At 45.9% G+C, this 23595-nt stretch overlaps 1 protein-coding gene and 1 non-coding gene across 4 annotated transcripts in view; both read right to left on the bottom strand.

Annotated features, from left to right (window-relative positions):
- ccdc57 (coiled-coil domain containing 57) overlaps positions 1-6390 on the bottom strand; it is a 36363-nt gene extending 29973 nt beyond the window's left edge. For 2 of the 3 annotated variants that reach the window (XR_010452839.1, XM_064950395.1), the window contains exons 1-4: positions 5997-6390; positions 1696-1746; positions 553-814; positions 246-377 (exon numbers count right to left, since the gene is read on the bottom strand). Coding sequence is in view for 2 of the 3 variants with exons in the window: in XM_064950395.1 (XP_064806467.1) it covers positions 246-377; positions 553-814; positions 1696-1741 (440 nt within the window). In the remaining variant the exon portion in view is untranslated. Of the gene's footprint in view, positions 1-245; positions 378-552; positions 815-998; positions 1115-1695; positions 1747-5996 lie in introns of those variants that run through there. The other variant, XM_064950396.1, reaches the window with a different exon arrangement.
- LOC135525377 (U7 small nuclear RNA) lies at positions 3017-3069 on the bottom strand. The gene has a single exon (XR_010453147.1). It is a non-coding gene; the product is annotated as a U7 small nuclear RNA (small nuclear RNA).
- Positions 6391-23595: the final 17205 nt, after the last annotated feature.

The following is a 23595-nucleotide window of genomic DNA, read 5'->3' as shown; positions in this document are numbered from 1 at the left end:
AACAATCTAGGGTAGTCATCAGCTTTAATAGACATCTTTGTTTGAGGCCAGAGGCCGGCATTCTTCTCTCAGCATGATCGTTAGGCTGTCCTCTAACTACAGTCAGTCAGTGACAATTACTGGGAAACAGTGAGGGAAAAGAAGGCCCCAAAAGAGCTTTGTTTGTGTCTTTTGAATTGGAATAAAATTGGGGCAACCATCCCACCTGTACCCCACTCCCCTGCCCTTAACCCCATCCCACTCACCTCTGGAGCCTCTCGAGCTGCAGCCTGTGTTCGGCAGCTCTCTGCTGGCTGTGTCTCACCTCTCTTGCCTCGCTCTCCCTCTCCTCCTGCAGCTTGGCTATCTGGATACGTAACTGACTCAACTCCTCCTGCCTTCAATAAGGAAAGTCTCATGTTAAAGCTGGAATAGTCCTCTCAGTGACAATAGTCAATGTATTCCTGGGGGTCATGGGATACATAACAAATAATACAACATTACTCTCTCTCTCTCTCTCACACACACAATGTTAAAAGGGGTTTATAAAATACATTTGATTGAATTATTGACCTGGCAGTCTCTGTGGCCTGTGCGCGGGCAGCCATGGCGTCATATCTCTCCAGCTCTCTGTCTCTCTCCTCCAGCACGGCCAGGTTAAAGCAGAAGTCCTCCTTGAGCTGCTGGAAGCGTTGCCTGAGGAGAGAGAGCTGTTCCTGGGCATCACGGAGGGACATATCCTGCTGCTGGACCCGTAGGGTCTGGAGCTCCTTCCACTCTTTCTCCTTACATGCCAACTGGGTGTCCAGGTCAGCTCCATCATTAGCCTGCATGGCTAGAGAAGACACACACACATCAAAGTCTAGAGGGTCAATGGACACACTGCATCGTGAAAACACATTACACACACACAATTTCCGAAATGAAAGCAGACGTTGCTCGCTAAGTAACGCGTTATCTAACGTTACATTGCCGTTAGGAGGGCTAAGCTAGCAGCTGGTTTTCTAACGCTAACGTACCTCGACAGCATGCAACTAACTAATGTCGCTCTTATAACGAGTTGTTTAGCTATAGATGTATTATCGTTTGCAGTCAACACTTTGCTAAAATGCTAATTTGAGTTCTCCCGCTGTTTCTATGGAAACCCCAGCGTTGTCCGTCTGTGTAATTCGTCCGTGTAGAAAATGTGTTTGTCAAGAACGAAAACTACCGCTACGACAAAATGTTATAATAAAAATGTTTATGTACAAACTTGTTTAGGTCCTTAATGGGTTCAGATGACTTTATCAAATAGCTGCTATGGCTCTCTTCTATGCAGGCACGTGAGAAAACATTATGTTCATTGCTGTGTAATGTAATGTATTGTTATAGCAAATGTACGCAAAGCATTCACCATACTTGGATAGAGATTGAGACTGATTAAACGAGGTTCCTCATTGACAGCCAGCCAGAGAAGTTATGTGCTGCTGCCATGCAGAGAGACAAAGGAAGCTGATGACAGAGGAAACCAATACACCTGCCTGGAACTCACCGGACTCACCTGACCTACTCTACCTGCCTGTGGTCACATGCGTCATCAGGACTACACCTCTACCTCCAAACAGAGGTCACTCTCATCAGCTATCTCTTTTCTCTCTCCCTCACTCACTCACACATAATACTAGAAAGTGCTGACTTAAAGTAAGAAACAGTGGGCTCTCTCACACACACACTTACCCATCTGCTCAGTCTTTTGGTGGGTGTGCCTCACCTGTGGAAACATGTCTTCTGACAGAAATCAGAATTCAAGAGAAACATATCACTGGAAACGTTTTAATTTTATAAAACTGGTTACATGTACTAAAGCTGAAATCACATGCATGCAATCATACTAAACAATATGTTTTCTTCAAAAAGTACAAAAACATCACTCACTGCTCATCTCTTCTGGCATACTACCAAGCAAGATTAAATGTGGTCCAGGAGATATCTGCACAATTTAGGTGCACTTTTTAACTTTTCATAAAAGCATGAAACTTGGTACACTTGTACAGTTTGGGGCCCTGAACATTTTCAGCTAGGGAGCCAAAGATTATGTCTACACCTATGTTTTCATGATCCATGATTATATAGTATATCAGTGATAAAACAAGTCCTTCATACTGCAAAACTTTGTTAATAGATTGTTTAAAGTACTTGGGGCAAGGAAATGGTCTTCTCCCAAATGTGATGAGTATGTAAAGTCCCAGTGCAATCAAAAATGTGACTGTAGTGTTTTTGCGGACTTTACTGAAGTATTCATTGTAGTATTTACTGTTTACTATAGTATACATATTGTAGTTAAAAAAAGAGTAGTACACTGAGTGCACAAAACATTAGGAACACCTGCTCTTTCCATGACATAGACTGACCAGGGGAATCCAGGTGAAAGCTATGATCCCTTATTTATGTCAGTTGTTAGATCCACTTCAATCAGTGTAGATGAAGGGGAGGAGACAGGTTAAAGAAGAATTTTCAAGCCTTGAGACAATTGAGACATGGATATGCCACTCAGAGGGTGAATGAGAGAAACAAAAGTTTTGAACGGGGTACAGTAGTAGGTGCCAGGCGCACCGGTTTGAGTGTGTCAAGAGCTGCAACCATTTTTTCACGCTCAACAGTTTTCTTTGTGTGTCACGAATGGTCCACTAACCAAAGGACATCCAGACAACTTTACACAACTGTGGGAAGCATTGGAGTCAACATGGGCCAGCGTCCCTGTGAATGCATTTGACATCTTGTACAGTCCATGCCCTGAGGAATTGAGGCTGTTCTGAGGGAAAAAGAGTGTCCAACTCAATATTAGGAAGGTCTTCATAATGTTTTCTACACTCAGTGTAAATACTATAGTAATTACTGTAGTGTTTTTGCTGATTGTAGTATACTGTAGTATTTACTGTAGTGTTTTTGCGGTCTGTAGTATACTTTAGTAATTAGTGTAGTGATTTTGAGGACTGTAGTATAGTATACTGTAGTATTTACTGAAGTGTTTTTTGTTGTTATCTTTGATATAGAAGTGGGGGGCTTTCTCCTTGAGGAAACCTACTGGAGAAATACTGATAGAGCACATTTTCATAACCTGTAAGTAGGTAGGACTGGGTTCTGAATGGAGAGTTCAGAGCTTCTGCTCTTTTCTGTAAGTATAGGGAACATATTATGTAGGTTTCTCACTTACAGGTGGCACAAATTTGTATATAGGGGAAGAGAATGGCAGGGTGTAGACAAATTAAATACTGTAGTATTTACTATAGTTCCATAAAATTGTGTTTTTGTAGACTGTAGTGTTTTGCGAACATTTCTGTAGTATTTACTACAGTGTTTTTTTTTGTATAATGCTGTAGTATTTACAATAGTATTCTACAGTATACTACCAAATGCTATACTAAGTACTACACATGATCAAGGGATACTGCAGTACTATAATATTCTACAGTTTAATACAAAATTATATAGTAAGTATTGTATTATTATATCATAAAGTGTAGTATTTATGTGGTTTATATATTCCCAAACAAAATATACAGTACCAGTCAAAGGTTTGGACATATCTGCTCATTTCAGGGTTTTCCTTTATTTTTACTATTTTCTACATTGTAGATTTTTTATTTTTTTTTATTTTACCTTTATTTAACCAGGCAAGTCAGTTAAGAACAAATTCTTATTTTCAATGACGGCCTGGGAACAGTGGGTTAACTGCCTGTTCAGGGGCAGAACGACAGATTTGTACCTTGTCAGTTCGGGGGTTTGAACTCGCAACCTTCCGGTCACTAGGCTACCCTGCCGCCCCATAATAGTAGTGAAGACATCAAAACTATGAAATGACACATGGAATCATGTAGTAACCAAAAAGGTGTTCAACAAATAAAAATATATTTTAGATTTTTCAAAGTAGCCACCCTTTTCCTTGATGACAGCTTTGCACACTTGTCATTCTCTCATACAGCTTCACAAGGAATGCTTTAACAACAGTCTTGAAGCAGTTCCCACATATGCTGAGCACTTGTTGGCTGCTTTTCCTTCACTCTCCAGTCCAACTCATCCCAAACCTTCTCAATTGGGTTGAGGTCAGGTGATTGTGGAGGCCAGGTCATCTGATGCAGCACTCCACTCTCCTTGGTCAAATAGCCCTTACACAGCCTGGAGGTGTGGGTTGGGTCATTGTCCTGTTGAGAAATAAATTATAGTCCCACTAAGCCCAAACCAGATGGGATGGCGTATCGCTGCAGAATGCTGTGGTAGCCATGCTGGTTAAGTGTGCCTTGAATTCTAAATAAATCACTGACAGTGTCAACAGCAAAGCACCCCACACCTCCTCGTCCATGCTTCACGGTGGGAATCACAAATGCGGAGATCGTCCATTCACCTACTCTGCATCTCACAAAGACACGGCTGTTGGAACCAAAAATATCACATTTGGACTCATCAGACCAAAGGACAGCCTTCCACCGGTCTAATGTCCAAGGGTCGTGATTCTTGGCCAAAGCAAGTCTATTCTTCTTATTGGTGTCCTTTAGTAGTGGTTTCTTTGCAGCAATTTGACCATGAAGGCCTAATTCACGCAGTCTCCTCTGAACAGTTGATGTTGAGATGTGTCTGTTACTGTGAAGCATTTATTTGGGCTGCAATCTGAGTTGCAGTTAACTCTAATGAACGTATCCTCTGCAGCAGAGGTGACTCTGGGTCTTACTTTCCTGTGGCGGTCCTCATGAGAGGCAGTTCTTTCATAGCGCTTGATGGATTTTGCGACTGCACTTGAAGAAACCATCAAAGTTCTTGACATTTTCCAGATTGACTGACGTTCATGTCATAATTAAAGTAATGATGGACTGTCGCTTCTCTTTGCTTATTTTAGCTTTTTTTATGGACTTGGTATTTTACCAAATAGGGCTATCATCTGTATACCACCCATAACTTGTAACACAACAGATTGGCTCCAACGCATTAAGGAAAGAAATTCCACAAATGAACATTTAACATGGCACACCTGTTATTTGAAATGCATTCCACGTGACTACCTCATGAACCTGCATGAGAGAACGCCAAGAGTGTGCAACGCTGTCAAGGAAAAGGGTGGCTACTTTGAAGAATCTAAAATATATTTTGATTTGTTTAACACTTTTCTGGTTACCACATGATTCCATATGTGTTATTTCATAGTGTTGATGTCTTCACTATTATTTTACAACGTGGAAAATAGTAGAAATAAATAAAAACCCTTGAATGAGTAGATGTCCAAACTTTTCACTGGTACTGTATGTAGGTTGGAATAATACTGTGACATTTAAAAAATTATGATAATTCCCGTTTAGTGTAAGAGCTGTTTGAAAAGGCCTCCTAGAAGTTAAGCCTGGATTAGCTTGATTGAGTTTTGCCCTGCCTGGTGGCATCACTAGGCGGTAAATTCATTAATAGATAAATAGAAAATTCCAAATATCTGCCAAAACCACCTAGTTTTCCCTTATTTTCCGGTCTAGTATGAGGCCTTGGATAGATATACTCCTATTTAAATATTCTTAAGCGTTATGGATTCCTCCTATATTTCCTTACCCTCAAGTTATCTTTACCTATGTATATATCAATACCTAATAACAACTCCTAGTAGTTATTATGCTCGTCAGCTAGTAGTCACTCGGAAACTAGTATTGGTATATGTTTTGACTTTCTTAAAAATATATTATTGTCCACACAATGAAATATTCTTTAGTGCAATCACTTTAACCTATAACCAGGGTCACTTTCTGTTCAGTGAGAGTGTCAAAGGCGTTTGCTCTCCAGATCGTTACTCTGGCCTAGTTGTCAAAGTTTCAAGCTTTTATTAAGTCACTCTGTTTTTTGTCTTATACACATCATTACAATTCAATGGTTATACAGTTTCTCAATACAACAATAATGCTCAATCAATCCTTAATGCTTTAAGCTATGCCAGATAATATTGCAAAACTTTAAATGCGTTAACACTTCTAACAATATTGACTAAATAGCAAAAATAGTTCAATTACCTTAAATGCTCAGCCCCTTGGTCACTTTCCCGTAATCGGTATTCTCGCAGCTATGACGCTAGATTCCAAATTCCAGTATCTCTATACACTTCCAACTCTGTGTATGGACTCAATATATTGTAACTGGTACTTGGCTGTTTTTCCTTGAATTGCTAATCACCTCTGGTTTCTGGTGTCAAAAATGCGAACGCCCGCTTTGTCTATGTGATCAAGAGGTGGTTTAGACCTCTGTTTTTCGGAGACTCAGTCAGGTTCACAAGATTCAACCAGCTTCTTCAGAGTATGACCCAATAAGTACTTAAGCACAATTATCCGGTTCCCAAAATATTGTTTTACTCTATCAAAAGCGTATAGTGCAATAGTAAATTTACCTATGATGATCCTCCATATGAAGTCTGTTTCATATGTTAGTGAGGATCATGCTGTCTTATGATCTCTGTTCTCTTTATATACCTTTTTAAAGGGGAAGTTCCCACTGGGGCTGTAGACCTACGTAACCTTAGGCCTGTGTGTTAAACGGAAGCTTCCTATTATTACCGTTCAAGGTCATGCACTACTGACTCTCACATTGCTGCTTCCGTGTTACTGTTGGCTGATTCCACTCAATCATACCAGCTGGTTGTTTCTACCACTGGAGGTGGCGTAGGTGGTATGTCAAGCGTCAGCTGGGAGAAGTCTATGATAGGTATCTCCTCTGCTTCTCCCTGTTGTCCAGTTTCTGCAGGTGTGGTCCGTGGTTCCATGAGGTCCCGTGAATGCCCTGTGTTGTTGTACCCATTGTTTGATGGAGTGGGCAGATTCTTTTTATCTCTTGTCACAACCCTAAGCACACACCCAAGACAACACAGGAGTGGCTTTGGGACAAGTCTCTGAATATCGTTGAGTAGCCCAGCTAGAGCCCGGACTTGAACCTGATCGAACATCTCTGGACAGACCTGAAAATAGCTGTACAGCAACGCTCCCCATCCAATCTGACAGAGCTTGAGAGGATCTGCAGAGAAGAATGGGAGAAACTCCCCAAATACAGGTGTGCCAAGCTTGTAGCGTCATACTCTAGAAGACTCAAGGCTGTAATCGCTGCTAAAGGTGCTTCAACAAAACACTGAGATAAGGGTCTGAATACTTAAGGAAATGTCACATTTCAGTTTTTTTAAATAAATTTGCAAAATATCTAAAAAAAACTGTTTTTCCTTTGTCATTATGGGGTATTGTGTGTAGATTGATTAGAATATATATATTCTAACAAAGGCTAGCCTTTGTTCCTACTGTGCCTGTTTGTGAGCCATCCTCACCAGCTGTGTCCTCAAACACGTTTGACATTAGTAGGCAGATTGCCTTAGTACCTTTGTTCAGAGAGTCTGAGGTTGACTCCTATTTTTGTGTATTTGAGCGTATAGCCGTAGCATTGAAATGGCCTGAAGAGGTATGGTGTCTATTACTTCAGTGTACATTAACTGGTAAAGCCCAAGAGGTTTTGTCAGCGCTACCTCTGGAGGACAGTTTGAATTATGAAGTGGTCAAAGCTACTGTTCTTCGTGCCTATGAGCTTGTGCCTGAGGCATACTGACAGAGATTTAGGTCTCATAGAAAGTCTTCTAGTAAGACTTATGTGGAATTTGCTAGAGACAAGGGAAATCTGTTTGATAAATGGCATGCTGCTAGTAAGGTAACTGATTTCAACTCTCTCCGGGAGTTAATCTTGTTGGAAGAGTTTAAAAATTGCTTACCCGAACGCATTGTAGTTTACCTAAACGAACAGAAAGTATCCTCCCTGGCAGAAGCGTCTGTGTTGGCAGACAAGATTGTGTTGACGCACAAGAGTGTGTTTTCGGCTCATACTGAGAGTAGATCCACAGAGTTGCCTACTTTTAGCCCCAGTCGGCCAGCAGTAGTATATCAAGCATGCCAGAAGAATGAGCGTCCCTGTTTCTATTGTCATAAAGTGGGACATATGATTAATGATTGTTTCCTGCTAAAACGCAAACAAGGGATGCCTCTTCGTGCCAAGCCACCAACAGGCGTTGCTCTAATTCGTACGGTTGTGAGGTCTGCAACAAAACAGGTGCCTCAGGGTAACTGTACATTCATTTCCGAGGGGTTTGTGTCCCAAACGAATGACGAAGCGTCTCAGCGTCCGGTTAAAATCCTTAGAGATACTGGCACGGCGCAGTCGTTTATATTGTCTGATGTGTTGCCCTTATCTGACGATACATACTGTGGTTCCAGTGTGTTAGTGCAGGGTATTGAAATGGGTTTTGTCCCAGTGCCATTGCACTTTGTGAAAGTACACTCTGAGTTAATCAGTGGAATATTCAGAGTGGGGGTACGTCCTATGTTGCCAGTGAAAGGTGTGACCATTATAATGGGTAACGATATTGTCGGAGGAAAGGTAGTTACCGTATTGGAAGTATTGGATAAAAGTGACCACTCTCTCTCGAATGAGCTGGCACAGAGTTATCCACATGTGTTCCCCGCTTGTGCTGTCACTCGTGCTCAGGCACTACAAGAGGGTGACGTGATAGATTTGTTGAACACTGTTCTGTTCAAAGAGGTTGATCAAGAGGATGGATTGTGTGATACCTCTGAGAAGCTGATCACCTCTGACAAACAGCCCAGGAAAGAATCAAAGAACGTTGAACTTATTGCTGATGCAATACAGTTACCAGTCACTCGTGAGCAGCTGATTGCTAACCAAAAGGTTGACAACAAGCTTGCTAAATGTTTTTCTAGTGTTGTCTCTTTGGAAGATGTGAAGAAGAAGAACGTGGCTTACTTCATTGATGTTAATCTCCTCATGCGTAAATGGAAATCCCATGTTGACGCGTGTGGAGATTGGAATGCTGTTTACCAAATAGTGATTCCTACAGCCTTTCGACAAACTGTATTATCCCTTGCTCATGATCACCAGTGGTCTGGTCATTTAGGAATTACAAAGACTTATGATCGGATCCTTCGACATTTCTTTTGGCCGGGTTTAAAACAAGATGTGGCTCAGTTCTGTCAGATAACAGGAAAACCAAATCAGGTTATTCCTCCCGCTCCTCTTTGTCCCATACCTGTCATAGGTTGATTGTGTCGGACCGTTACCGAAGACAAAATCGGGTAACCAGTTTTTGTTAACGATAATGTGTATGGCTACAAGATACCCCGAGGCCATTCCTCTGCGAAGGATTACAGCCCCGGTAGTGAGTAAAGCCTTAATAAAATTCTTCACGACATTCGGGTTACCTAAGGTGGTACAAAGCGATCAAGGTACCAATTTCCTATCCAAGCTCTTCAAGCAGGTGTTAAAATCCTTGTCAATTACGCGCCGTGTGTCAAGCGCCTATCACCCAGAGTCTCAGGGTGCGCTTGAAAGATGGCATCAGACACTGAAGTCTATGCTACGTAAATATTGTTTGGAATCTGAGAAAGATTGGGATGAGGGAGTTCCTCTAGTTTTGTTTGCTGCTCGTGAAACTGCGCAGGAGTCCCTAGGTTTCAGCCCGGCTGAACTAGTGTTTGGTCACACAGTGAGAGGACCAATGAAAGTCCTTAAAGAACAGTTCTTGTCCCAAGAGTTGTGTACAGGAGACGAGAATGTGTTGGACTACGTTAGTCGCTTTCGTGAGCGCCTACACCAAGCTTGTGCTCTCGCAAAGGAAGCTCTGTCTTTCTCACAGAGGAGCATGAAAAGACACTATGATAAAGAGGCTGTTTCTCGTCCACTACAGCCAGGTGACCAAGTACTGGTGTTATTACCTGTTCCAGGATCTTCACTGTCAGCTCGTTTCTCTGGTCCTTATTTAATTGAAACGAAAATAAGTGAAACTGACTATGTGCTTCAAACTCCTGATAGACAACGCCAATCTCGTGTGTGTCACATTAACATGTTGAAAGCTTACCACACCCGACCCATCACACAGTTAGAGAGTTCAAAAACAGAGGAAGGTACTGCTGTCTCCTCTGCTACTACTGCGATGATAGTGGACTGTCATAGTGATGATGTTGATGGATTGGAGTTGCGCAATACTCAGCAGCAGTGTGTTAGATTGCCCAACTCAGAAATGCTGCTGTCTATCCAGTTAGGTCTGGTTCATTTAACGGATGGACAGGCCAATGATATTGTGAGGCTACTACACAGTTTTCCATGTCTCTTTAATGACGTTCCTACTCGAACAAACGTGTTGGAACATGACATTAATGTTGGAAATGCTACACCTATCAAGCAACACCCATATCGTATCAATGCTTCCAAGAGGAAGATAATGAGGGATGAGGTGAAATATTTGTTGGAGAATGACCTGGCTAAGCCAAGTTCCAGCCCTTGGAGTTCTCCTTGCATTCTGATTCCTAAACCTGATGGTACTTCCAGATTATTTACGGATTATCGCAAGGTAAATTCTGTCACAATGCCAGATTCGTACCCGTTACCCAGACTGGACGACTGTATCGACACTATTGGTGCTGCTAAGTATGTAACTAAATTGGACCTCTTAAAAGGTTACTGGCAGGTTCCGTTAACTTCATGTGCTTCTGAGATTTCTGCCTTTGTGATCCCAGATAACTTCCTACAGTACTCAGTCATGGCTTTTGGGATGCGAAATGCACCAGCCACTTTCCAACGACTGGTTAACTCCGTATTAGCTGGCGTTCCTAATTGTAGTGCATACCTTGATGACCTAGTGATTTATACGTCTGAGTGGTCAGATCATGCTTACTCTCTAAGGGTAGCATGTGAACGGTTGGCAGCTGCTTCTCTAACCCTGAACTTGGCAAAGTGCGAGTTTGGGAAGGCTACTGTTACCTATCTCGGTAAAGCGGTTGGCCATGGACAGGTGCGCCCTGTTGATGCCAAGGTCTTGGCTATAACTGCATTCCCTGCACCTACCACCAGTCGAGAGCTACGCCGCTTTTTAGGGATGGTTGGCTACTACCGTAGCTTCTGTAAAAATTTCTCTGCGGTAGTTGCTCCATTGACCGATTTGCTTAGTCCGGCTAGATCATTTGTGTGGTCCCCTGATTGTAAGAGAGCTTTTGAATCTGCGAAAGCACTCTTATGTAGTACCCCTGTACTTGCTGCTCCGGATTTTGAACAACCGTTCAAACTTGAGGTAGATGGTAGTGCCAGAGGTGCTGGTGCTGTTCTACTGCAGCAGGACAAGATTGGAGTAGATCATCCCGTTTGTTATTTTTCCCGTAAATTTAATAAATGTCAAACCAACTATGCGACAATAGAACAAGAAGCTCTTGCTTTGTTGTTGGCTCTGCAATACTTTGAAGTATATATTGGTTCCAGTGCCCTACCAGTGATTGTATATACTGACCATAACCCCTTAGTTTTTCTCCACCGAATGTACAACCAGAACCAGCGCCTTATGCGTTGGGCGCTGATTGTACAGAATTATAATTTGGAGATCCGCCACAAAAAGGGTTCTGATAATGTGTTTGCGGATGCTTTGTCTCGTGTGTAATGATTGTTGTATGTTTTACAAGGTTGTTGCTTTGTTATTGTTGTGAGTATTCATTGTAATACTGTGGTCACAATCCCTAGGGTTGCTCTTTTAAGGGTGGGAGTGTTACAGATACAGGTATCCTGTGTGTGTGTGTGTGTGTGTGTGTGTGTGTGTGTGTGTGTGTGTGTGTGTGTGTGTGTGTGTGTGTGTGTGTGTGTGTGTGTGTGTGTATGTATCCTGTGTTTGCTCTCCTTCTCCCCTCACAGGTGAAAATCATCACTCCCCAATCAGTCACCAATCAATCATCAATCAGAAGACACACCTCCTGTTTTCCTACCCTATCACAGTTCCTTTCCCTTGGTTTAAAAACCCTGTCAGTTGTTTGCTCTTGAGCTCAATCTCTCTCTGTAAATGCCATGTCTGTAGGTCTCTGTGTTTCACTCTCTCTTTGTGTTGTGGCAAACCTCTTCAAGGTTAGGAGCGTTTGTCACAAACTAAGTGGTAAACTGTCACCAAATCACCCAAGAATGAGAGTTCTTTCGAACAGGACAGTACCTGTGTGTTTGTTTCTCCGTCCTGGTCCACCCAGGCCGTAGGCGAGGTCAAGGATAGCAGGGTTCGGTACACGAATCAGGTTCTCGGTAGGTCCAGGTTCAAATGCCAACAGGTAAGTCCAAAACAGTCCAGCTCATACACGGTAAATCCAGCCAATCTCTATTGTCTCTTTCTCTATTGTTCATAGATCCTTCCAGCACTCTCTTCTCTTCCTGGTTTTTCTTGACCCTTTATCTGTGGGTTGGCTCCACCTTCTGAGGGTTCCCCTTGCTTCTGGGACTTGTAGTTTTGGTGGTCGGCCATTTTGTGATCTGTATTTCTGACAGGGGTGGCCATTTTAGTGATCAGGCAGAGCCCGTTTATTAGTTCTGCTCTCACATATCTGCCATTTATCACTCGACCCCCTTCTTTGCCACACATCTCTCCCCCTAGATCCGACCCCCTAGGTCGGGCTACCGCAGCAAAATATGCGTGCATGCGGGATAACCCATCCACGTTTCCCATTTCCTTCCCTGCTCTGTGTTTCAAGTCAAAATGAAACGGTTGGAGACTCAAAAACCACCGCATCACCCGAGCGTTCTTCTCTTTAGCCCTATGCATCCAGGTGAGTGGGGCATGGTCACTGATGAGTGTGAAGTGGCGCCCCAGCAGGTAGTATTTCAGGCTTTCTAGAGCCCACTTTACTGCCAGCGCCTCTTTCTCAACGACTGAGTAGTTGGTTTCCCGTGGTTCCAGCTTCCTGCTTAAAAACAGGATGGGGTGTTCCACCCCTTCTACCTCTTGGGATAGCACTGCTCCCAAGCCGACCTCTGAGGCATCCTTCTGAACCATAAACTCTCTCTCAAAGTCTGGTACCACCAGCACTGGATTACAGCAGAGAGCCTCCTGTAATGTCCTAAATGCTTTGGTGGCCCTTTCATCCCATTTGACCATGTTTGGCCCTCTGGCTCTAGTCATGTCGGTAAGTGGGGCGGCCACTGTGGCATAACTTGGGATGAACTTCCGGTAGTAACCGGTCAGCCCTAGGAAGGCTCGAACCTGCTTCTTAGTTACTGGTTTCGGCCATTCTCTAATTGCCTTCACCTTCTTATGTTGGGGTTTGATTAACCCTCTTCCCACAGTGTATCCCAGATACTCTGTTTCCTCTAACCCCACATAACACTTGGCAGGGTTTGCCGTGAGCCCTGCCTTTCTAAGGGCGTCTAACACTGCCTGTACCCGGGGTAAGTGGGATTCCCAATCTGGGCTGTAGATCCCCACTACATCTAAATAAGGAGCGGCGTATGCTTTGTGCGGTTTTAGGACTTTGTCCATGAGCCGTTGAAAGGTTGCTGGGGCCCCGTGTAAGCCGAATGGCATGACGGTGTATTGAAACAAACCGTCAGGTGTTGCAAAGGCTGTCTTTTCTTTGGCCCTGGGGGTCAGAGGAATTTGCCAGTACCCTTTTGTCAGATCAAGAGTCGTAATGTACCGAGCATTACCAATTTTCTCCAGTAGTTCATCTACTCGGGGCATGGGGTAGGCATCAAACTTGGAGATTTCATTTACCTTCCGAAAGTCGTTACAGAACCGCAAAGACCCATCGGGCTTGGAGACCATCACCATCACTAGACCACTCACTATGTGACTCTTCGATCACTCCAGCTGTCAACATTTTCTCCGACCTCTGCTCTAATCGCGGCCCGTCGAGCCTCGGGTACCCGATATGGCCTCATACTCACTTTTCTCCCTGGTAGGGAAACGATATCATGAGCCGTAACCTCAGTTCGGCCACGTACCTCTGAAAACACATCTCTGTTTTTCTGGATCAGGGTCTTTATTTCCTGTATTTGTGCTGGGGTCAGAGTGGGTGAAATATTTACTTCGGCTGTCTCCTGAGTGTGTGTGGGGTATGTGACCATTAGTGTTTCTCTCTCTCTCCATGATTTTAACAGGTTTATGTGATAAATTTGTTCCTGGGGCCGTCGACCTGGCTGTCGGATCCGATAATTGACTTCTCCTATTCTCTCCAGTACTTCATATGGTCCTTTCCATGTGGCCAGTAGTTTACACTCTACCGTGGGGATCAGCACTAACACCTTATCTCCCGGTTGAAATTCCATCAGGGTAGCCTGCCGGTTATAAGTGTGCCGCTGGTGCTCCTGTGCTCATGTGCTCTCTGACGATGGGCATGACTGTAGCTATCCTGTCTTGCATTGCCGTGACGTGCTCTATGACACTAGTATACGTGTTGAATTGGGGCTCCCAGGTTTCCCGGGCGATGTCTAAGATTCCCCGGGGATGCCTCCCATATACCAGCTCAAAGGGAGAAAACCCCAGCGAGGCTTGAGGAACCTCTCTAATGGCAAACATCAGATATGGCAACATGCAATCCCAGTTCTTCCCATCCTTATTGATTACCTTCCTGAGCATTGACTTCAGGGTCCGGTTGAATCTCTCGACCAGCCCGTCCGTCTGAGGATGGTAAACCGATGTCCTCAACTGTTTCACCTGCCACAGTTTACAAAGGTCCGCCATAAGTCGGGACATAAAGGGGGTCCCCTGGTCGGTAAGGATCTCCTTTGGAACCCCTACCCTGGTGAACAAGAGCATTAATTCCTTTGCGATATTCTTGGAAGCCATCGTCCGAAGGGGAATGGCTTCTGGGTAGCGAGTGGCATAATCTAAAATGACCAGAATGTATTGGTGCCCAATGGCGGATTTGGGTCGTGGGCCCACTAAATCCATCGCTATCCTCTCAAATGGTGTTTCGATTATGGGGAGTGGCACTAACGGGCTTCTAACAGCTGGTCGGGGAGCTGTTAACTGGCACTCCGGGCACTCTCCACAATGCCGGGCCACTTCAGCTTGAATTCCTGGCCAGTAAAACCTCCTTACAATCCGGTCTCGGGTTTTATCGATACCAAGGTGTCCACCCAGAATGTGCCCATGAGCTAGATCCAGTACTGTCCTCCGGTACCGAGTGGGAACCAACAACTGTTCCACCACATCAACCCCTATTTTCGAGACTCTGTACACCAAACCCTTTTTCATGATGAAGTGGGGAAAACTATTAGGCATCATACCAACATTTATGGGAGTACCATCTACGACCTGCACATCTGCTCTGGCTTGCTGCAGGGTTGGATCCTGGTTTTGGGCCGTCCCAAAATTAGTCAAGGACCCTGTCAGGTCTGCGGGTTCTAGATCGTCGTCCTCTGGATTCAGATCGACCCCAGCCCCACTAGTACCGGGCTGTTCGTTATCAGCGAGGTTTGCCACTTCATCCTCCTCCTCCCCTACTAGCACCTGTGATGTTGTCCCCTGGGAGACCTCTTTTCCTGGCTTTGGTTGAAGGCCCCATGCTTCTTCCTGCTTGGTAAGGGTTGTTGGCTTCTCAAATATGCCATTCTTGTGGCCTAACTTCGCAAAGTTAGGAAGGTCTCTACCCAATATTACATCATATGGCATCTTTGGGACCACGCCGACCTCATAATCCAGCAGACCGTCCTCTGTTTGTATGCTCACTAAGGCCGTGGGGTACAGACTGGTATCCCCATGAATGCATGTAACACTGATATCCTGTCTTGTATATAGTTTATGATTCGGCACTAGGCTTGCAACGACCAGGGTTAGCATACTGCCGGAATCCAGCAGTGCTTCAACCTCTTTCCCTTCAACCTTCACCCTGCACATATGTTTGTTTCTTGATTTTTCAAGTACAGTGGTTACAATAGGACATGCATACCGTATATCATCTTCATTTTCACAGAGGTTACATTGCATTGGCTCTTCTTTAATAGGGCAGTAGGCTGCAATATGTCCTGGTTGATTACAATTGTAACAGATAATAGGGGTTCGGGGGGGGAGAACCCCTCGACACCCAGTCCCGGTTTCCGTTTTTTCCCTTAGTGTCTCGGCCTGATTCTGATTCTTTCCTCATGGCCCCACGCTGCTCTCTTCCCCCTCTATATGCTGGGACAGCCTTACCCTGTCCACTGGTTTGCCCATGCCTGGGGAACGGGAATCTTTCCTCCTGTGCCTGCTCAGCTGTTCCTGCCATACAATACCGTTCAACCAGGCCCACGAGATGGTCGGCGGAAAGAACCTCGTTCTGGCCACCCCATCGTCTCACTTCTTGGGGTAGACCTCGCTGAAACTGGTTGAGTACGATGGTCTCGACAATCTCGGCGGATGACCGGGTCTCTGGTCGCAACCATTTCCGTGCCAGGTGAATCAAGTCGAACATCTGTGTTCGTGGGGGTTGTCCCGGTCGGTAGGACCACTGGTGGAGGCGGTGTGCCCTCACGGTATTGGTCACTCCCAGTCTAATCAGGATCTCTCCCTTTAGTTAATGGTAATCCTGTGCATCTTTCAACTCCAGGTCGAAATATGCTTTTTGAGCGTCCCCTGCCAGGTATGGTGCTAGAAGCCCTGCCCATTCTTCTTTCGGCCACTTCTCCCTCTCTGCCATCCTTTCGAAGGTGGTAAGATATGCTTCCACATCATCCTGCGCTGTCATTTTTTGAAGAAAATGATTGGCCCTCCTCTGGGTATTTGCAGCTGGTAATTGAGACCCAATTTGGTCCGCTAGCCCCTTTAGGCCTTCTCTTAACTCCCGGGTGTTTCTCTCTTGCTCTTCTCTGAGCAGCTGATTGGTGTGGTGCTGGACGTGTAACGTATCCTGATACATTCGCATTGCATCCTGATGAGCTATTTGTTGAGCTCTAGTTGCCCCTTGTTGGGTGGCCGCCGCTTGTAACAGGGCCTGTATGGCTCCCTCCATACTCATTTTCCTGAAACTGTCCTAACCAAACAAAGCCACAAAAAAAAACCTGACTCCCCTTTGGAGTGCTAACTGAACATATGTATTTTTCTTCTACCTAACCAGTGGTATGGTTAGTCCATGCCCGCATCCTCCACCACGTGTGGCAAACCTCTTCAAGGTTAGGAGCGTTTGTCACAAACTAAGTGGTAAACTGTCACCAAATCACCCAAGAATGAGAGTTCTTTCGAACAGGACAGTACCTGTGTACCCGGTTACTTCCGGGTTGGAGCGAGCGGTCGCATCTACACTTCGGTCCGCAGGAGATACTGCTAGCTAGCTAGCCAACAGCTAGCCAACGTCTACCGAATAGAACTTCAACAACCCGGTCAACATTCCGCTTCACTCCACAGGTAGTATCACATTTTCATTTCACTTCATTACAGTACAACGGTTTGATTTGTTTGATCGTAGCTAGCTAGCTACATAGCCGTCTTTGTATCTAAGACAATTGTGTAGTCTAGAGCGATTTTCTAGGTTAGCTAGCCAGCTATTGTCGTTCTTTTAACGTAACGTAACGTAATCAACACTGCTAGCTAGCCAGCTAGCCCCGAATAGCAGCACTGTAGAAACTATTACACTCAACGGAACGACTTGATTAGTGTAGTGTCAACAACGCAGCCACTGCCAGCTAGCCTACAAAGTCAACAACGCAGCCACTGCCAGCTAGCCTACTCCAGCAGTACTGTATCATTTCAATCATTTTAGTCAATAAGAGTCTTGCTACGTAAGCTTAACTTTCTGAACATTCGAGACGTGTAGTCCACTTGTCATTCCAATCTCCTTTGCATTAGCGTAGCCTCTTCTGTAGCCTGTCAACTATGTGTCTATCTATCCCTGTTCTCTCCTCTCTGCACAGACCATACAAACGCTCCACACCGCGTGGCCGCGGCCACCCTAATCTGGTGGTCCCAGCGCACAACCCACGTGGAGTTCCAGGTCTCCGGTAGCCTCTGGAACTGCCGATCTGCGGCCAACAAGGCAGAGTTCATCTCAGCCTATGCCTCCCTCCAGTCCCTCGACTTCTTGGCACTGACGGAAACATGGATCACCACAGATAACACTGCTACTCCTACTGCTCTCTCTTCGTCCGCCCACGTGTTCTCGCACACCCCGAGAGCTTCTGGTCAGCGGGGTGGTGGCACCGGGATCCTCATCTCTCCCAAGTGGTCATTCTCTCTTTCTCCCCTTACCCATCTGTCTATCGCCTCCTTTGAATTCCATGCTGTCACAGTTACCAGCCCTTTCAAGCTTAACATCCTTATCATTTATCGCCCTCCAGGTTCCTCGGAGAGTTCATCAATGAGCTTGATGCCTTGATAAGCTCCTTTCCTGAGGACGGCTCACCTCTCACAGTCCTGGGCGACTTTAACCTCCCCACGTCTACCTTTGACTCATTCCTCTCTGCCTCCTTCTTTCCACTCCTCTCCTCTTTTGACCTCACCCTCTCACCTTCCCCCCTACTCACAAGGCAGGCAATACGCTCGACCTCATCTTTACTAGATGCTGTTCTTCCACTAACCTCATTGCAACTCCCCTCCAAGTCTCCGACCACTACCTTGTATCCCTTTCCCTCTCATCCAACACTTTCCACACTGCCCCTACTCGGATGGTATCGCGCCGTCCCAACCTTCGCTCTCTCCCCCCATACTCTCTCCTCTTCCATCCTATCATCTCTTCCCTCTGCTCAAACCTTCTCCAACCTATCTCCTGATTCTGCCTCCTCAACCCTCCTCTCTTCCCTTTCTGCATCCTTTGACTCTCTATGTCCCCTATCCTCCAGGCCGGCTCGGTCCTCCCTCCCGCTCCGTGGCTCGACGACTCATTGCGAGCTCACAGAACAGGGCTCCGGGCAGCCGAGCGGAAATGGAGGAAAACTCGCCTCCCTGCGGACCTGGCATCCTTTCACTCCCTCCTCTCTACATTTTCCTCCTCTGCCTCTGCTGCTAAAGCCACTTTCTACCACTCTAAATTCCAAGCATCTGCCTCTAACCCTAGGAAGCTCTTTGCCACCTTCTCCTCCCTCCTGAATCCTCCTCCCCCTCCCCCCCCCTCCCTCTCTCTGTAGATGACTTCGTCAACCATTTTGAAAAGAAGGTCGACGACATCCGATCCTCGTTTGCTAAGTCAAACGACACCGCTGGTTCTGCTACCCTGTGCTCTGACCTCTTTCTCCCCTCTCTCTCCAGATGAAATCTCGCTTCTTGTGACGGCCGGCCGCCCTACAACCTGCCCGCTTGACCCTATCCCCTCCTCTCTTCTCCAGACCATTTCCGGAGACCTTCTCCCTTACCTCACCTCGCTCATCAATCTCATCCCTGACCGCTGGCTACGTCCCTTCCGTCTTCAAGAGAGCGAGAGTTGCACCCCTTCTGAAAAAACCTACACTCGATCCCTCCGATGTCAACAACTACAGACCAGTATCCCTTCTTTCTTTTCTCTCCAAAACTCTTGAACGTGCCGTCCTTGGCCAGCTCTCCCGCTATCTCTCTCAGAATGACCTTCTTGATCCAAATCAGTCAGGTTTCAAGACTAGTCATTCAACTGAGACTGCTCTTCTCTGTATCACGGAGGCGCTCCGCACTGCTAAAGCTAACTCTCTCTCCTCTGCTCTCATCCTTCTAGACCTATCGGCTGCCTTTGATACTGTGAACCATCAGATCCTCCTCTCCACCATCTCCGAGTTGGGCATCTCCGGCGCGGCCCACGCTTGGATTGCGTCCTACCTGACAGGTCGCTCCTACCAGGTGGCGTGGTGAGAATCTGTCTCCTCACCACGCGCTCTCACCACTGGTGTCCCCCAGGGCCCTGTTCTAGGCCCTCTCCTATTCTCGCTATACACCAAGTCACTTGGCTCTGTCATAACCTCACATGGTCTCTCCTATCATTGCTATGCAGACGACACAATTAATCTTCTCCTTTCCCCCTTCTGATGACCAGGTGGCGAATCGCATCTCTGCATGTCTGGCAGACATATCAGTGTGGATGACGGATCACCACCTCAAGCTGAACCTCGGCAAGACGGAGCTGCTCTTCCTCCCGGGGAAGGACTGCCCGTTCCATGATCTCGCCATCACGGTTGACAACTCCATTGTGTCCTCCTCCCAGAGCGCTAAGAACCTTGGCGTGATCCTGGACAACACCCTGTCGTTCTCAACTAGCATCAAGGCGGTGGCCCGTTCCTGTAGGTTCATGCTCTACAACATCCGCAGAGTACGACCCTGCCTCACACAGGAAGCGGCGCAGGTCCTAATCCAGGCACTTGTCATCTCCCGTCTGGATTACTGCAACTCGCTGTTGGCTGGGCTCCCTGCCTGTGCCATTAAACCCCTACAACTCATCCAGAACGCCGCAGCCCGTCTGGTGTTCAACCTTCCCAAGTTCTCTCACGTCACCCCGCTCCTCCGCTCTCTCCACTGGCTTCCAGTTGAAGCTCGCATCCGCTACAAGACCATGGTGCTTGCCTACGGAGCTGTGAGGGGAACGGCACCGCAGTACCTCCAGGCTCTGATCAGGCCCTACACCCAAACAAGGGCACTGCGTTCATCCACCTCTGGCCTGCTCGCCTCCCTACCTCTGAGGAAGTACAGTTCCCGCTCAGCCCAGTCAAAACTGTTCGCTGCTCTGGCCCCCCAATGGTGGAACAAACTCCCTCACGACGCCAGGACAGCGGAGTCAATCACCACCTTCCGGAGACACCTGAAACCCCACCTCTTTAAGGAATACCTAGGATAGGATAAAGTAATCCTTCTCACCCCCCCTTAAATGATTTAGATGCACTATTGTAAAGTGGCTGTTCCACTGGATGTCATAAGGTGAATTCATCAATTTGTAAGTCGCTCTGGATAAGAGCGTCTGCCAAATGACTTAAATGTAATGTAAATGTGTATTTGTTTCTCCGTCCTGGTCCACCCAGGCCGTAGGCGAGGTCAAGGATAGCAGGGTTCGGTACACGAATCAGGTTCTCGGTAGGTCCAGGTCCAAACGCCAACAGTTAAGTCCAAAACAGTCCAGCTCATACACGGTAAATCCAGCCAATCTCTATTGTCTCTTTCTCTATTGTTCATAGATCCTTCCAGCACTCTCTTCTCTTCCTGGTTTTTCTTGACCCTTTATCTGTGGGTTGGCTCCACCTTCTGAGGGTTCCCCTTGCTTCTGGGACTTTTTGGTGGTTGGCCATTTTGATCTGTAGTTCTGACAGGGGTGGCCATTTTAGTGATCGGGCAGAGCCCGTTTATTAGTTCTGCTCTCACATATCTGCCATTTATCACTCGACCCCCTTCTTTGCCACAGTGTATTAACCTCCCTTTTGTTTGAGCACCTCCGTAGCACTTTGTCATCACCTGTGAGTATTGTTTTGGTTATGGTGTTTGTGTTTGATTGCTGGTGGGAAAAGGGGAAACCAAGACAAGTAGCCCATGGGCATACACTACCCGTAGGTAGACTTTGTTAAATACACTAGTTAGAACTGGGCGGACCACCCACTGTATTTTTGGTTAATTAGTTAGCTGTTGTTAAAGTAGGCTAGTCTAGCTTAGGTTTTTTTTAATACTTATTGTTTCTTTCTTTGGGTCCAGCTCAGCCCCTTTTCCTGCTCCCCCCATTACTGTGTGTTTTCAAATAAACCTTGAGTTTGACGGTAGATTTCAGTTGTCCTGGTTATTTCGTTCTCACTTTTACTTTGTCACAATTATAATTTGCATGAGTTATGTTACGGGTCTCATTACCATCCCCCCTAGACTGTCAGGCCAAAAGGGATCCGTAACACCCTGTCAGACAATAACCCTGGACAGGGCCAACCAGGCAGGATATAACCTCACCCACTTTGCCAAAGCACAGCCCATACACCGCTAGAGGGATATCAACAGACCACCAACTTACTACCCTGAGATAAAGCTGAGTATAGCCAACGGAAATCTCCACTACACGAGGGGGCGCAAAACGGACAGGAAGATCACGTCAGTGATTCAGTCCACTCAAGTAACGCACCATTCCTAGGGACGGCATGGAAGAGCACTAGTAAGCCAGTGACTCAGCCCCCATAAAAGGGTCAGAGGCAGAGAATCCCAGTGGAGAGAAGGGAGCCGGCCACGCAGAGACAGGAAGGGAGGTTCATCATTCCAGTGCCTTGCCGTTCACCTTTGCACCCATGGGCCAGACTACACTCAATTATAGGACCTACTGAAGAGATGAGTCTTCAGTAAAGACTTAAAGGTCGAGACCGAGTTTGCGTCTCTCACATGGATAGGCAGACCATTCCATAAAAATGTAGCTCTATAGGAGAAATCCCTGCCTCCAGCTGTTTGCTTAGAAATTCTAGGGACAGTAAGGAGGGCTGCGTCTTGTGACCGTAGCATACGTGTAGTTGTGTACCGCAGGACCAAATTCGAGAAATGGGTAGGAGCAAGTCCATGTAATACTTTGTAGGTTAGCAGTAAGCATCTGTTGGTCACAGATACCTTAAAAAAAGGTAGGGACGTGGATCAGAAAACCAGTCAGTATCTGTTGTGACCAACATTTGCCTCCTGCAGTATGACACATCATCTTCACATAGAGTAGATCAGGCTGTTGACTGTGGCCTGTGGGATGTTGTCCCACTCCTCTTCAAATGCTGTGCAAAGTTGCTGGATATTGGCGGGAACAGGAACATGGTGTCGTACACGTTGATCCAGAGCATCCCAAACATGCTCAATTAGTGACATGTCTGGTGAGTATGCAGGCCATGGAAGAACTGTGTACAGATCCTTGCGACATGGGGCGGTGCATTATCATACTGAAACATGAGGCGATGGTGGTGGATGAATGCCACGAGAATGGGCCTCGTCACAGTTTCTCTGTGCATTCAAATTGCCATTGATAAAATGCAATTGTGTTCATTGTCCTTGGCTTATGCCTGCCCATACCATAACACCCCACCAACATGGGGTACTCACAACGTTGACTTTAGCAAACCGCTCGCCTTCACAACACCATACACGCTTGTCTGCCATCTGCCCAATACAGTTGAAACCGGGATTCATCCTTGAAGAGCACACTTCTCCAGTGTGCCAGTGGCCATCGAAGGTGAGCATTTGCCCACTGTAGTCAGATATGATGCCAAACTGCAATACCCCATACATTGTTTCATGGCTGGTCTCAGACTATTCCACAGGTGAAGAAGCCCGATGTGGAGGTCCTGGGCTGGTGTGGTTACACGTGGTCGGTTAGACGTACTGCCAGATTCTCAAAAAACGATGTTGGAGGCGGCTTATGGTAGAGAAATTAACATTCAATGCTCTGGCAACTCTGGTCGACATTCCTACAGTCAGCATGCCAATAGCACACTCCGTCAACTTGAGACATCTGTGGCATTGTGTTGTGTGACAAAACTGCACATTTTAGAGTTGCCTTGTATTATCCACAGCAAAAGTTGCACATGTGTAATAATCAGGTTCTTGATATGCAACACCTGTCAGGTGGATGGATTATCTTGGAAAATGATAAATGCTCACTAACAGGGATGTAAACAAATTTGTGCACAATATTTCAGTGAATTAAGCTTTTTGTGCCTATGGTACATTTCTGGGATATTTTATTTCAGTTTATGCTGTATTTATATTTTTGTTCAGTATATATGAATATACATATATATTCCGTTTTTTTTCATTGCTCATTCTGCTATTTCTTCATAAACATTTTTTGTGGGATTTTGTGGAAGAGCTCGAAACAAGCATTTTTGTTGCACCTGCGAGAACATCGGCAAATCTGTGTACACAGCCAATAAACTTTGATTTTATTTAAAATGGTGGATTACATAATTTAGTTT

The sequence above is a fragment of the Oncorhynchus masou genome, chromosome 31 (genome assembly GCF_036934945.1).
Source record: "Oncorhynchus masou masou isolate Uvic2021 chromosome 31, UVic_Omas_1.1, whole genome shotgun sequence".
NCBI classification, from domain to species: domain Eukaryota; kingdom Metazoa; phylum Chordata; class Actinopteri; order Salmoniformes; family Salmonidae; genus Oncorhynchus; species Oncorhynchus masou.
Note: the sequence above shows the minus strand (reverse complement) of the source record. Positions and strands in the feature narration are given on the sequence as shown.